The sequence below is a fragment of the Malurus melanocephalus genome, unplaced genomic scaffold (assembly GCF_030028575.1).
Source record: "Malurus melanocephalus ecotype Western Australia unplaced genomic scaffold, MMel_1.1 scaffold_90, whole genome shotgun sequence".
Taxonomy (NCBI): Eukaryota; Metazoa; Chordata; class Aves; order Passeriformes; family Maluridae; genus Malurus; species Malurus melanocephalus.
The window spans coordinates 1300237-1314386 of NW_026623322.1; the positions used below are offsets into that span (position 1 = coordinate 1300237).

Genomic DNA, 14150 nt, shown 5'->3' on the forward strand with positions numbered 1-14150 from the left:
ACTGGCRAATACCATACATTGGAAACAAATATCAGAAAACCTTAATTTGTCCCAGTATAGATCAAACAAGAGATCCCACCTTCTCTGATTTTCCTCTGGGAATACAAAATGTATGGCACTTCCAAGTACAAGGGATTTTTACTTCATTTTTGCATGTCACCTTTCCTGCTAAGACTCCCAAGTGTTTTGGCTTTAGTTTTCTTTATTTTAGTGATTCCTGGTTTTGCCTCCTTTCCTGAGAACTGCTATTGCTTTGTCTTCCCCATTCATRTTCTTTTTTCTTTCTTTTTTTGCTGCATGGAGACTCTCTGCTGTACAAGTGTAAGTATTTTTTTAGCTCTGCTGTTTCTGGCCTACTTATTTATGTTTTTGTGCTCCATTTGCCTCTGTATGCCTTGAGAGTCTCCTGGGAGACTACAGTGCCATCCATCTGCACCTTCAAATGAAATAGGCAGTGGTTCAGGAATGAGGTTGGATTTACAAAAAGGTTCAGCTAATGTAGCACCTGAATATAAAGGATCACTTGGTTTTAAGACCAAACCGAAGCAGAGTGCTGATGTTGGAGGTGTAAGCACAGAAATATCTGCTCAGAAGGAAAATATGTTGATTTGGTTTGATATTCAAGCATCACACAGCTTAATGAAAGATTAGTCCTTAACGTGTTCTTGAAGCTGAAAACCCACATGTTGCAGAGAGACTGGTCAGGGAGATGAATTTCAAGAGGGAGCACCAAGTTGTTCATTAGTTTGTTTGAAATCTTTTGAAAGGGAAGTGACAGGAGGGTCACAGAGCCATCTCTGTATCTAATAGGATTGAATATAAATTACTTTGGAGTAGGAGGGGAAAACCATGGAAATAAGCATATCCCTCAGCAGTGAGAGTAATTTCAATTATCTGTAAAAACAAGGAGAGCATCTGACATCCTCTTTCTGAAAGTACATTGTTTTCTAGCATTCAAAACAGAACGATTTAAGTTGTTTTTAATTCCCAAGGTACTACTGTTCTTCTGCAGCTGGTAATATAATTTCAGAAAACTCCAGAGAGCTCAGATAGTTTTGTGAGCAAGGCATTCAGAAGAGAAGAATCTGGAAAAGTGATCATGGGAAGAGATCCTGGGAGCTTAAAGTTAGTAAGGACACGTGATGGTGTCTGAGTAAGCCCTTCTCTGGAAGTGTGGTAGAGATTTGCTGGCTCACATCTGCTGCAGAGGGGGACATTCTTGGAGCCATCTCCTGGGAGCKCAGTGGCTTTCAGATTTCCAGTTGGTCCTCTCAAATTCCAGAGATGCAGTTAATCTAAGATTAATATTAATATTACTGTCTGCTCTGCCAAGCAGCCTTCAACATGCTCATGGAAAAGTAGGCAAAAGAAGGAAGAATTCAGGARGTGGTCTGCTAGAGTGGAAAGCCCGTGGAAAATGTGTGTGAGGGGAGGTTGATACAACAGCTGTTCCTCTGTAAAGGTCACAAGGGAAATGTAAGGCTGGAGAGCTTTGTTGTGCTTGTGGGGCCAGAAGTGGTGGGAAGGCAGAAGATGCATTTCTGCCAAAGCTGAACTGCTAATATGAAGTATAGGAAATGGGGCTCAGGCCGGGGAGTTCAGATATCTCCTCTTGCAATGACATGTGCACTGCTGCTGTAGCAGACTGTGCGGTGGCTGGGATGTTAAGCAGAGATTAAGCCTAATATTTTGTAAAAGAGCACACTGGCCTATTTAAATTAATGCTTTGACCCATTTTGCTCTGTGTGTGATCTAGAAAGTTCACTTGGCAAGAAGCCTTTCATCTGTGCACTACCTAAACAGGCTAGAAAACAGAAGGTTTTCAAATAAAAGTGTATGTGGAGCTGTTATTCATGCTGTTAAAGCAAATGGGAAGCATCTCTATCCCTCTGCCTTTATCCCCAGCAACCAAGCTGCTGATGGATCATGCCAGGCTGACAGTAAGTTACAGCAGAGACTGGCTTATGGTCGTCAGCAMAAGCTCTGCAGGGTTATCTGGGGGCATTTTCTTGTCTGGGAAGGAAAATGAAATCATTCTGTTCCTGACTGGTGGAGCTGTATTCGCAGCATTGCAGTCCCTGTACAGGAACCTCAAGACTTGCCCTGTGCTGTTGGTGTTGGTGCCCTGGGCTGGTGCAGCTCTCAGCTCGTCTGTGTTCCTCCACTGTGACCACTGGCCGTGGCTGGGCAGCTGCTGAGTGACCAATGGTCACCCATCGGCCATGTTCGCTGTCCTCCTCTCTGATCCTCTTTAGCACACTTCTTTAGTTGCTGTATATCCTAGATGTAGCTCCAGTCAAACCACCAAAAAAAGCTGGGAAACAGACCAAAATGCATATGAATATACCTCAACAAGAGAAATGTGCTATGCCTGGAAATAAAAGCAGGGCTGCTGGAAATAAAAGCAGGGCTGCTGGAAATAAAAGCAGGGCTGCTGATAGTGCCTTCTAATTGCTGTCCCCCAAATGCTGAGCTGCTTCAACTCTTTCTTACATAAGGTGCAAACACCTTTGGTTGTTTTGGGTTTGGGTGACTGACAGCTGTTGAGGTGTGAAGTTCAGAGGCTGCCCACCTTCCTGCCTCTTGCACAGTCCGGTGCAGTTTGGGCTGAAAAAACTCAGCACCTCTCCAGCCACKTGCCATTGAATCCATTGCATTTAATTTATTGGTAACTGTGAGAGTAGTGTCTGACCTTTTGATGCAGCAACACTTTGCCTGCTCATTAGTGTCAGAGTAAGTCTGCTCAGATGGCAAACTACTTCTGGCTGGCCTTGAAATTATTGTGTCATTTACTGATAGTTGTCAAATGTGGAAACCTGCAGTGACTGAAGGTATCTTTTTTTCCCAGCAAGGTACCCAGCAATAAAACCAGAGTTCTGTTGCCCAGGCAGTGCTATTGCTGCCCACTCTGCAGGCTTCAAGTCATTTTCTGGTCTTGAGAACATGGGTAGTAGCTGTCCTGTTACAAAAATCTGTCATAACCCTGAGCATGTGAATAGTGGCACAATGATCCTTGTGACTACTTTGGGAATGTGAATTCAATACATGCTAGTCTGTGCACTGAACTTTCCATACATAAAAACTAGCAAATGTTTGCCTTAAATCATTCAGGATTTGTCTGAGATGTTAATGCCAACTCTGTCTTTTCTGGCTGATAYAAAATTGATGCTAGTGAACTTGATTAACAATTCTGTTAATGAGTTGCAAGCCATAACACCTTCCTGACTGATACTCCAGAATTTGAAGTCACTACTCTTGAAATCAMCAGGCTTCAAGACAAGCAAGTTAATGGAAGTGTATGATATCACTAAAGCCAGCATGTACAACTCTACCACAAAAGGAGCCCATATTTACAGAAGCTGAGTCATTTCAAATTAACCCTTGAGAAAACCTGCAGGTCGACTTTTAAACAAAAAGTCTTACAAATGCTGAGCTATGCTAAGATTTTGGAATARGTGAGGCTTCTATTTCCTGGAGCAAAACTGTCTTTTTCACCATGCAAACTTTCACAAGGCTTCAGTCAAGAACATAAAGACAATTTTCTTCCAAGAAGAACAAACTTGAGTCTTAAGTCTGGGTATTTGTGCTTTTAAGGCAACATATTCATTTTTTTGGCATTGTGAAGATGAGAAAGCTGAAAGGGCCTAATTCAGTAACTATTTGAATGTATGCTGAACTATTCTCAACGTGTCCAAAGTCCAGGGAAGTCGTGTTTGCTGCAGGTACTGCCAACACTGACACTGTGTTTTTGGTTTTGTGTTTTGAAGAAGAGCTCTGTGCTCCAAGACTCATTTTCCTAGGAAGGTTTGGTAAACTGTGTGGTGGTGTCCAGAAGCACAGATTCCCAGTAACATGCCACTAACAAATGAAGTGAGGAAGTATATTTTGTGTCAAAAATAAAAGCCAGAACAAGGGGTAGACTATTYCTGGTGTTGTCATTAATTGTGCAATATTGGACAAAGTAATTAAGTCTTAAATGAGTCCCTCATGATCTCAAATGCAGAGGTGAGTTTTTAATAGTTCCTTGTTGTCAGCTGGGGATCAAAGAGTTAATGCTTGGACAATTTCAATAATCATCCTGTGTACAGTCTGYTGTTTTAGTGGGAAGAATAAACTACCTCAATGGTTCTGTTCAAAGTCAATCGAACAAAATGTCAATTTAGAAAATGTTCTGAATATATGAGAAAGGGAGAAAAAAAACCATTCCCTTCTGTTAAACCAAATCAGATCTTGAAATGGTTCATAGGCTTGAAAAACTGATTTGTTGTAATTTCTTTTGTCCCCTAAAGTAATATTTGGTTTGTTTTGTGTTGGTAGATGACTCCTAAATCAAAAAGGAAAAGCATCCACAGTAGAATGCTCCGGCCAGTGTCCAGAGCTTTTGGTAAGTAAAAATTTCTCACAACCATTTTGTTTCTTTGCTTGCCTGAGGTGGTTCTAGGTGGTCCTTGATTGAAGACCAAAGGTGATTCTCCCTCCCTCTGGTTTGCATTTGTAGCCCACACTGGCTGCTTTGTTTTGGGACTCTGCTAATGTCCSAAAGACTCATGTCCCAAATGCAAATATTTTGATAGTAAATGGTTGCTCACAATGCTCTGTCTGCTCACAGACACGTTGTGRCTAAGTTCCCTGAATGCGCTTATAATTATTTACCACCCAAGAGAGGAATGGCATTGTCTTTTGTTTTAAATATCATGTTAAATCTAATTGGAAAGTTTTGATTTCTCTTAGAAATGGAATTTGATCTAGATAAAGCCCTGGAAGAAGTACCTATCCATATAGAAGACCCACCATTTCCTTCCAGCAGGCCAGACAAACGAACTTCTGGATTCATTTCAGAGCTGCCATCAGAAGAAGGGAGGAARCTGGAACACTTTACAAAATTAAGGCCCAAAAGGAATAAAAAGCAGCAGCCCAGCCAAGCAGCAGTGAGTCTACATTAAAATATTGCTGGCGGTGTCGTGTGTTGATTGCTTTTTGCCATGACTCAGGTCTTGCAGTGTAATGAGGACAACTGTTGAAGTTGTAAAATCTGTAAACAACTATTTAATTTTTCTTCTGCCATTCATGACTTGCAGTGTACTGTCCTTATTACAAGCTTTATGTCTTGTTTGACACAGCCTAAATCCAGGATATCTCATATCCTTTTTTATTTTGCTTTTGGTTATTTTTGAGTTTTTTTCATGGAAGCAGTTTCTGGAGGTACGTAGAGCTTTCACAGGAAATGCACAAAATATCATGAGATTTTTCAATTGTATTGTAAGGGTTTGGGTTTTTTTTTTTTTCTGCCTGGATTAAGATGTGGTAACTTAGCATCAATTCTTATTTCTGTCATCTCTCTGAGGAGCTACTCTGTGACGCCCAACTTCCCACAGCTCCTAAACTGAAGGTGGTGTTTGGGCCAGCAAATCTGCATAGTCACAGATCTGCTTTTCATGCTGGAGCCTGCCTTAAAAAGGCAAAACAGAAGAGCTCTGTCTGTTCACGAAAGGCTTTGGTGTGATCTCAGTATACGTGYGTGGAGTTCCCACAGTTCCATTTCCTTGGCACACCGCATCAAGTAAAGATTTATTTCTGTGATGGTGTGTCCTCGGGGTATGTAAGGACAGATCTGGAGAAGGTGCAGAGTTATCTCAAAGCAGCAGGGCCCAGCTGATATGATAAGCAGCCCTATCAAGGGGCAGCCACTGCTTCTCAGAGTTKGGCTGCCTCAAAATAAATGCCTGTGGCCCCTTTTGCTTCCTGAGAATTTTCAGTTGAGAGGGTCCTTCAAAATTTCCCTGCTGCTGGGAAAGATCATATCAAGCAGTGGAATGGTTTTTGTACCAGTTGGAAAGGAGAAACAATCAAGCACAGGGAATATTCAAGCCAATTTTCCATTCCCTTGTGCTTTATAGGGAAGGTTAGAGCAGAAGAATGGATTTCTCTCCATGCAGTGAAAACACATCTGTGTTTACTTCTCCCAGTTCCATTGCAGCAGAGCACACAKGTTTTCCCAGTTGCTTCCAAACTCAGAGCATCCTTTGCCATCAGCACAGGGATGTGGAATGAGTGGGGGCGTGGGAGGGGCAAGTGCTTCGCTACCAGGCATGGAACTAGGACATGCAATATCTTCTTCAACAGAAACATCAAAGTTATTCCTTGTAGAGAAGTCTTACATCCCATGATAGTGCAGTGTTGTGGGAATGCTCATCCATATTGAATTCATTAGGAAATTGGGAGTTTATTTAGTTGCAGAAATTGAAAGAAGCTTTTTTTTTTTACTTGAACTCATCTGTCCCTGTCTTGTTTTTATGAACAATTTAGTTCCTTAGTAGTTCTGACCTCAAAACGAGTCCAAACAATTTTGGAAAGACTTAAGATGTTTGTTTTGATGCTTCTGAAAATGAAACTGCTTTATTTTGAAGTTCAGAGTTATGAGTGGACTCTGACATTACTTACAGAGTTGATTGGCTGCTGGTTTTGCCACTTCAAGAATATAGAAAGCAGTGCTTAGGGAAAGCACTTGAAATATGAGAGACAAAATCTTGACMTTTTCTGCCACTTAAAGCAGGTCAGTTGGGTTGTTTTCTGTTCCCATTTTTTGTAGTTAGTAATTCAAGGGGTCTCAGATCTCTGATTTTGCTGGAAAATAGATTTGTTCTTTGTAAGCTGAAAAATGTAAGAAAAGAAAGGAGAAAATGGAGGAAAAAGAGAAACAAACTTTTAACTTGGGTTTGATGGGTGGRCAGAAGAAAGATTTCTAGTTTGGTCAGAGTTTCTACTGAAATGGCTGTTTAGAAAGGGGGAAAAGGAGAGGGGGAAGAAAAGAAAAACTCAAAACCACTCAGTCCCAAGTAGCTTTAACTTTGAAGCAAAATGATAAAACAGTTGTTTATCATTTAGATTTTTGTGAGATCTTAGCCTCATGAGTTCTTCCCTCGTGTATGAAGGTTTAGTACAGCAAAAGAGATGAATCTCTAATGTATGAAAAAATTGTGATTCATCTTCTGCTTTAAAGGCAGTCTTTTCCTTAACAARGAAACATGCTTGCTTTTAAACTTAAGCTAAAATAAGATTAAAAAGGACAAATGAATACACTTTTTATTTTTACTTASGAGGGTAAATACAAACCAGAGCTAAGTCCTACAGTTAATGCTGATACTGAAAGGTGTTACAATAAGCAACTCTAAGAAAATCGTGTGTTTTGAGTACCTTATTAGACCCTCAGCATTTCTGTACATTTTTAGGAACTTGCTGCTGTTTCACATGCAAACTGTTTCCTTTTTTTGAAGTAGATCTTCTCCTTTTCTGTAGATCATTGGATTCTGGAATCATTTGCCTTTCAGGAGATGCTCTTGCTTTTGATACTTACWTGTTTAGCCCTACTATCTTGAGGGCTGTACTATCAATATGAAGTGGTTTCTCATTTCTGCTAAAATGCACCATTTCCTTTTTTTTTGTGTTTTGCTTGAGACRCCAGTGATGAGGGGTTTGATGACCGAGATGTTGGCACGTGCACTCCTGCCTGGTGTCAGGTGTTCCAGCTAAACAAATTCTCTACAGAACATAACAAGGGTGGCAGAGTTGGAAATCTGATAAATTATTTTGCTTCTTTAGAATAGAACTGTTCATTATAGAAAATCTGTTGCCAGTTTTTCTGGCAACAAAGCAGCCATTGCCATGTGGGCTCCTTTCAGATCGGTATTAGACTGCTACAGTAGGTATCAATAAAATATTAAATTATATTAAATTAAATTATCTTTGATAGCAAAAATAAAAAAAAAATAGACTTCTAACAGGGTTCAGTCATRGCAAGTGAAAAGTTTTGTGGTTCTGTCGAAGCATTAGTTCATACGAAACCTGATGTCCTGACTTAATGAGACTGCACTTGATGTTGACAGCAGCTTTTTAGAGTATTTCTTTTTCTTTTTAGAGGCATAGAAAAGCATTGGTATTCCACATCAAAAAGGAAGTTAGGATTACTCTTGAGTTACAGTGGCGACTAGGAGATTCCTTGATATGAATTGTTTCAAATTATAAACCCTGCTATTTTGTGTGCTGGTCCCTAGTACTGCCAAGAGTATAACTGGGTTGGGTCTTGGGGAGTCCTCTGAGAGGTTTCCATACAGCATTTGAATTGAAGGAAGTGTCTTCACTGGTAATAGAGCTTTTCCACATCAAAGCCAYATAGAGGAGCTAAACCACATGAGAAATCCTCCCAGAGGACTGCTTGTTTCATCTTCAGGAGGCTGCAGAGCCACCAGCTAATCTTCACAGGGCCTTTGTGGCTGGCAGGTATTTCAAAGCCAGCCTGGTTTGTATGCCTCAGGTCACCCATGTTCAAAATGTGGGCATTGAAACCAAAGACGGGGAGCAGTTTGCTGTTTTCAGACATTGAGCAAAAGTCTGTGTTCAGTTCCTATAGTGGAATACCTGATTCTCTATTTTAGAGTTTCTGCTTTTGGAAGGCCTGGACTCTGCACTTCCATTATAAAAAGCTCTGTTAGCCTATTGGAGCCTTGTTTCCAAATCTCTAAGTCCAAAATGCAGAACATAGGTTTTTCTCCAAACAGGGAAACAACTGGCTGTTGAAAATACTTTCAGGTCTCCACCTGATCAGGATTTATTTTTTCTGCTTTTTTTGTTTGTCCAACTGACCTAGTGCTCTATTCTCTYAAGCCCAAGGCATTTGATCCCTGGCTTCATGCATTGCAGCAGGCAGTTTGTCACTGGTGTTTTGGGTTACTTTTCATTTGATGTAATGCATCAGCTGGCCTGGCTAGAGGGAAAATTCCAGTGGTGATTCTGTTGTCTGCACTGGGCTTTGGTTGGCACACATAATTTTTATAACATCTTAATTCTTACCACTGGAGCACATATGGTTAGATTATTATATATCAGAGAAACTTTTTTTCTTCTGTCAGGTGTCTGCTGGAGTTCCACCYGAAGGGGATCAGAATGGCCTCATGGGGAGAGTGGATGAAGGTGTGGATGAATTTTTCACTAAGAAAGTGACAAAAATGGATTCAAAGTAAGTTAAAAAAATTCCAGAAGTTTTTTTTTTTTTAAAAAGTCCATCTTGGTAGCTGGGCAAGCAGCACTTCTAAGCTGTGTTTGACTCCTGTTCCCAATATCCAGGATTGCTGTTGTCAAAGTCAGAAAACACCTTAATAGTCAAGACATTGTGAATTCAATTWCCTGCCCTTAAAAGTGGCTATATTGAAATAAATTGCTTTACTATACTATGTTGGAGGGATTAATGACGAGTGTGTATTTTGCTAATTCAGTTGACTTCATTTTACCCTTCAGTGAAGCTCATTAGAGCTGGAGCAGAGCTTTGTATTGGCTGAGAGTCTCCCCAGTGCTCGTTGTACACACGGGTGTTTCTCTCTAGTGGGGGCTGCTGTTGGGTACAATGTTTTCATAGATGACTTTTTTCATAGTAGATTTGTGCTGGTTTTGAAATACAAGAAAGACATGTTTGACAAATCTGTAGTATTCCAGGTTTATACAAAATGTTAAACTGAAAGATGTCTCCTTCAGCTTTATATGTGGCTTTTAGAGTTTATGCAGCTGCTCTGTAGCTGGCTGTATATTTACAGCACCATGCTGTAGATGTTCTTGAATTCTTGCATGTTTGTGCACGTGCACGCACACCATGATTCCATAACTGAATGAAAAAGTTATGGCAATTTCCAGGCAATTTGGAATGACCCTTTCTGTGCTGTACATGGCATCCATTAAGGAAAATAGTAAGTGTTACCTGGTGGATAGCTGTGTCAGGAAAAGCTTATGTTTTAAAGTCACTTTGAKTTATAGATATCCATAGTGACACATGCAGCCATGTGTGGTGTACTATGTGGAGGCGTGAAATTGTSATTTGAAAAATGTCCTAGCTGGGTTAAGCTTGGGGTGCTCACAGGCTTGCATTGTCCTGTGCTTCCCTTGGGTCCCTGCCAGCTGCTCATTTCAGGTGTCCCTGTGAACTTGCACCATCCCTGTTTGCCCATCCCTGGCCATGCTCTTTGCTGAGGATCTTTRTTTGGGACACAGTGGCTCTCCTCYWAGTTTGGRTGCTTTTATGYAGATGTGTGTATGTGCTTATGTGCYCAGCTTTRCCTTTGAGTGTGAATACTGTGCTCAGAAGATGCCTCTGGAAAATCTTAGTGGAAGATGTGTTGTTTAGGGATTGGTTTTGCTTTGTTCTTTTGGGCTTTGTGTTTCTTTTTCTTTTTAGTGTTTTGTTTGTTTGTTTTTGTGTGGTTTTGGTTGTTTTTGTTGTCGTTTTTTGCTGGTTTGTTTTGGATTTTTTTGGATTTTGTTGTTGTTGTGGAGTTTTTTGGGGTTTTTTTGAGGATGATTTGCACTATGAAAGTGGCCTCTGCATTCCTTACTGAGAGAAATTGGCGGTGTCAACTAGTTCCTGTTTCAAGCAGGGCCCTTAAGGAACAAGATCTCCCAAAAGCTGTGTTAAACATGTGCCTAGATCAGTTCTCCTTTTACTAATGGGCAGATACAAACCACAGGTAGCATGCTTGGAAATGGAGCAGAGTGAAATTGTATGTTGTGGTGGGTTGACCCTGTGCACACGAGAGCTGCCCACCTGCTGGACAGGGGAGAGAAAATAAAATTAAAGGCTTGTGGGTTGAGATAAGGGCAGGGAGACATGTCTTGCCAGTTACCATCATGGAAAAAACAGACTTGGGGGAAAAATTTAATATATTACAAATCAAATCAGAGTATGATAATGTGACATAAACCAAATCTTAAAAATATTTTTCCCCACTACTCCCTCTTTTCAGGGCTTAACTTCACTCCCAATTTCTCTTTACCTTCTCCTCCCCAGTGGCACAGGTGGACAGGGAATGATGGCTTCAATCAGTTCATCTCACACTGTCTTTGCTGCCCCTCAGCAGGAGCACTCCTCACACAGAAGCCTCTCCTGTAGACCCCCTGCTCCCAAAACCTGGCCATGCAAACCCAATATATAGGCTCATAGACAGCTTGGTTGGCGTTGTCTGGGGTTGGAAAAAGATGGATGTCCRGTGCAGATGAAACAAAGCAGCACAGGGACCCTCAAGATGGTATAATCAGTGCTAATTGTCCAGTTTTTAATATAGACACACTAGGCAAAGATGTCCAAGGGCCTAGGGCAACAAAAGATTGGCTTTCCMTGGAAGAAGTCACTTGGCACTACTTAAAAAAGGGAGGAGGGGAGTTTGTAATGGCAGGAGGGAAAGTTTGTAATGTCTGTGTCTTTTTTAGGAGACCATCAACTAAAAGTTCAGACAGCAGYGAGCCCAGTGAAGCAGGTGATGAGAAGAAGAAAAGGGACTCAAGGAAAAGTGGCTTCCTTAACTTAATCAAATCAAGAGGCTCCAAATCTGAACGCCCCCAGACCGTGTCGGTGACAGAAGAGCCCTCCTCGCCCAAGGTTGCTGCAAAAAGTCCAGCTTTAGACACAAGCAAGAAGGAGGCAAAGCCTGCAGAGCAGAACGGTGGCACAGAGAGGTCCGAGGAATTAAAGACACCAGACTCACTGGAGGAGGTGCAGACAGATGATGTGACAAAAGCTGAGAGGGGTGACAGCAAAGGAAGCCCCCAGGGCGGCCGGAGGTACGGTGTGCAAGTGATGGGCAGTGGACTTCTGGCAGAAATGAAAGCCAAGCAGGAGAAGAGAGCAGCCTCTGCTCAGAAGGTGAAAGCAATTTGATTTCTTTGGGGTTGTTAAAAAAAAATGAACAAAAGCTACGTGTCTAAAGGAGAGGTGGGTTGGGACTGCAAGGGTTGGTGGCTGGGGGTTGACACATCGGTCCTGCTTTCCAGCAGGGATTGTGGTGTTCCTGAGAGAGGGTTGCACTCTGCTGTGGTGGTTGAGCACACACAGTGTGCACATGTGGAGCAGGAGCTGCACCCTTAACCTGTGCTTTCTCTCCCTTTGTGGAGGGGGTGACACCTGCCCTTGCACTTCTTGTCAGRTTATCACAAACACACGAGAGGACGTGGAATTGTTTGCACATATCACAGAATAGTTTGGGGCCAACTAGCAAGCCCACCTCAGCATCTCCACTCTACACAATAGGTGATGTGTTCCCAGTGCACACTGGAATTGTGCTTTAGAAAAGGTAAAACCAGGACARGCTTCTTACTGTGTGCCCCCTGCACACCAGTACCTCAGGTATGTGGCAGAGTTAACTGTAGTGGGAGCTCTCTGTACCCTGCTCTTTCGCAGTGTGACATAGACAGATGGAGTGATCTACTGTAAATTAAATTATATATTCCATGCAGAGAAGTAAAACTGACTACCAGTCACTGTTTACAATATTTGGCATATACYTTTATTGTTGCACTTTTTGATGTTTATGCCCTTTTTGTACAACTAATTATTTTTATGCTTTTGATTTATATATTTCAAATACTAACACTGAAAGAAAACAAGCTGTTAAAAAAATATTTCCAGTTGCCTGTCCAGATTCCCTTAACTCTCTGTAATTTTCACTCTGTGAAGTGCCGATCCTGGGACTCTGCTTCACTCTGTGAATGTGCAAAGTGAAAAATCTTTGTGTTCCACCAAAACATTCTGTGCTGGCCTCTTTTTGCCTGATGCCCATTTGCCATTGGTCTTCCCCATTATTGTCCTCTGCTTCCTGCCAGCTGCAATTGGCATAATTCACAACTACCAAGGAATCAGCCTTTTCTCACTTCTGTCTTCTTCTTCCATGTGCAGATTCTCCATTCCCACCAYTGTCCCCTGTAATTTAGAAGGTGTTACCTTTCAACAAAGCTCATCTCAAGCTTTACTGTGTTTTCCTTCCTTTAACACACACAGTGTTSTCTTGCTGGGACCAAACAAAGCACCCAAAATTCCTTTTTACCTTTTTTCATGGTCTTGTGGTGCTTGCCATGATGTGTGAGCCATTCTGGCAGACACCAGAGTCTTGTCATAGGCAGATTCAAATTAATGCAGTTGTTTATGGATCATTAAAGGGATCCTCCATGCAAAAATAGTTTTTCTAAAGAAATGACCAATTCCCACCTTTCTTGTTGGTTTTAAGTAATGCCCATGAATRGTTTCATTGATGCCTAAAGCACCAAGTTTTCAAATAAAACACCATCTTATTTTGAATAAGACTTACTGTAATAATGCCCTTACTGTAACTTATAAAATATCAAAATATTCCTGATTATATGAATTTTTACAACTGCCTAACTGTATACACTTACTGCTCTTTGGGTTCTTAACACTTGTTATCTACAGTGAGTCAAATCTGGAAGGACATGACTGAGATGGAGTATCAGCATGTATGTTTTTTTTAGTGGGGAGAATAAAAGTCCTCAATTGATAGGCTTTTTAACATTAATTGGAAACTTCAATTTCATCAATCAAAAGGAAAAGTTGTTGTCTATTCCCAGGCTTTAGGGTTTTTTTTTTCACCACACTTAGCTTATTTACTGGCTGGAAAGGTTAGTCCTCTTATTTCCGTTTTAATTACAAGGAAATAATATTAYTGATCTAATTTTTTGTACAAATTTATATTTATCGAATGAAAAACTATGTCTTCATACATRTATTGAAGAGTGACAAGAAAACAGAACTGAAATAGGAATCTGTRCACAGCAGAGTACTGAGTTATCCATTCTTAATATTGCTCAGAGGACTCAAAATTGAGCTGCTGCTCAGAAGCATTTTTCATATACTTCACCCTAGATCACAATATCGAATAATTTAGTTTTGCATTTAAATTCATGATACTCATGAAGGTGAAAATCATACAGTATCCTGATGCTTGAACTGCAGAAGACAGCATCCCACTGTTACATTGTTTAGGATGGTTGTGATATCAAGTTCCTTAAAATCTTCAAATTTATCAGTATTTCAGCATGATAGAAAATTRTATTTTCCTTTAAGGTACAGATGGCTGCTTATATTCTGAGCTATTTTACATGAAAACAAAGCCAGAAGGAATTTACTATTTCATTCATACCCTGCTACAGTCTTGCTGCAGATAGAAGTCATGAGCAGGTGCACAGTAGATGGAAAGATGGTAAATGCATTTTTGTTTTCTTTTGCTTAGAATACAACGTGGGAATTGGCACTAATGGTAAAATATTTGCAGATCATTGCCTCAGGGCGCACATAAAAAGATCTTTTAGCTCCATCTAGTGTT

General features: G+C 40.9%; 1 protein-coding gene across 2 annotated transcripts in view; it reads left to right on the top strand.

Annotated features, from left to right (window-relative positions):
• Positions 1 to 14150, top strand: part of CARMIL1 (capping protein regulator and myosin 1 linker 1) — a 189946-nt gene that overhangs the window by 161686 nt on the left and 14110 nt on the right. For both annotated transcript variants that reach the window (XM_057368331.1, XM_057368330.1), the window contains exons 30-33: positions 4318 to 4384; positions 4732 to 4928; positions 8907 to 9013; positions 11248 to 11680. In XM_057368331.1, the coding sequence (XP_057224314.1) occupies positions 4318 to 4384; positions 4732 to 4928; positions 8907 to 9013; positions 11248 to 11680 (804 nt within the window). The remainder of the gene's footprint in view (positions 1 to 4317; positions 4385 to 4731; positions 4929 to 8906; positions 9014 to 11247; positions 11681 to 14150) is intronic.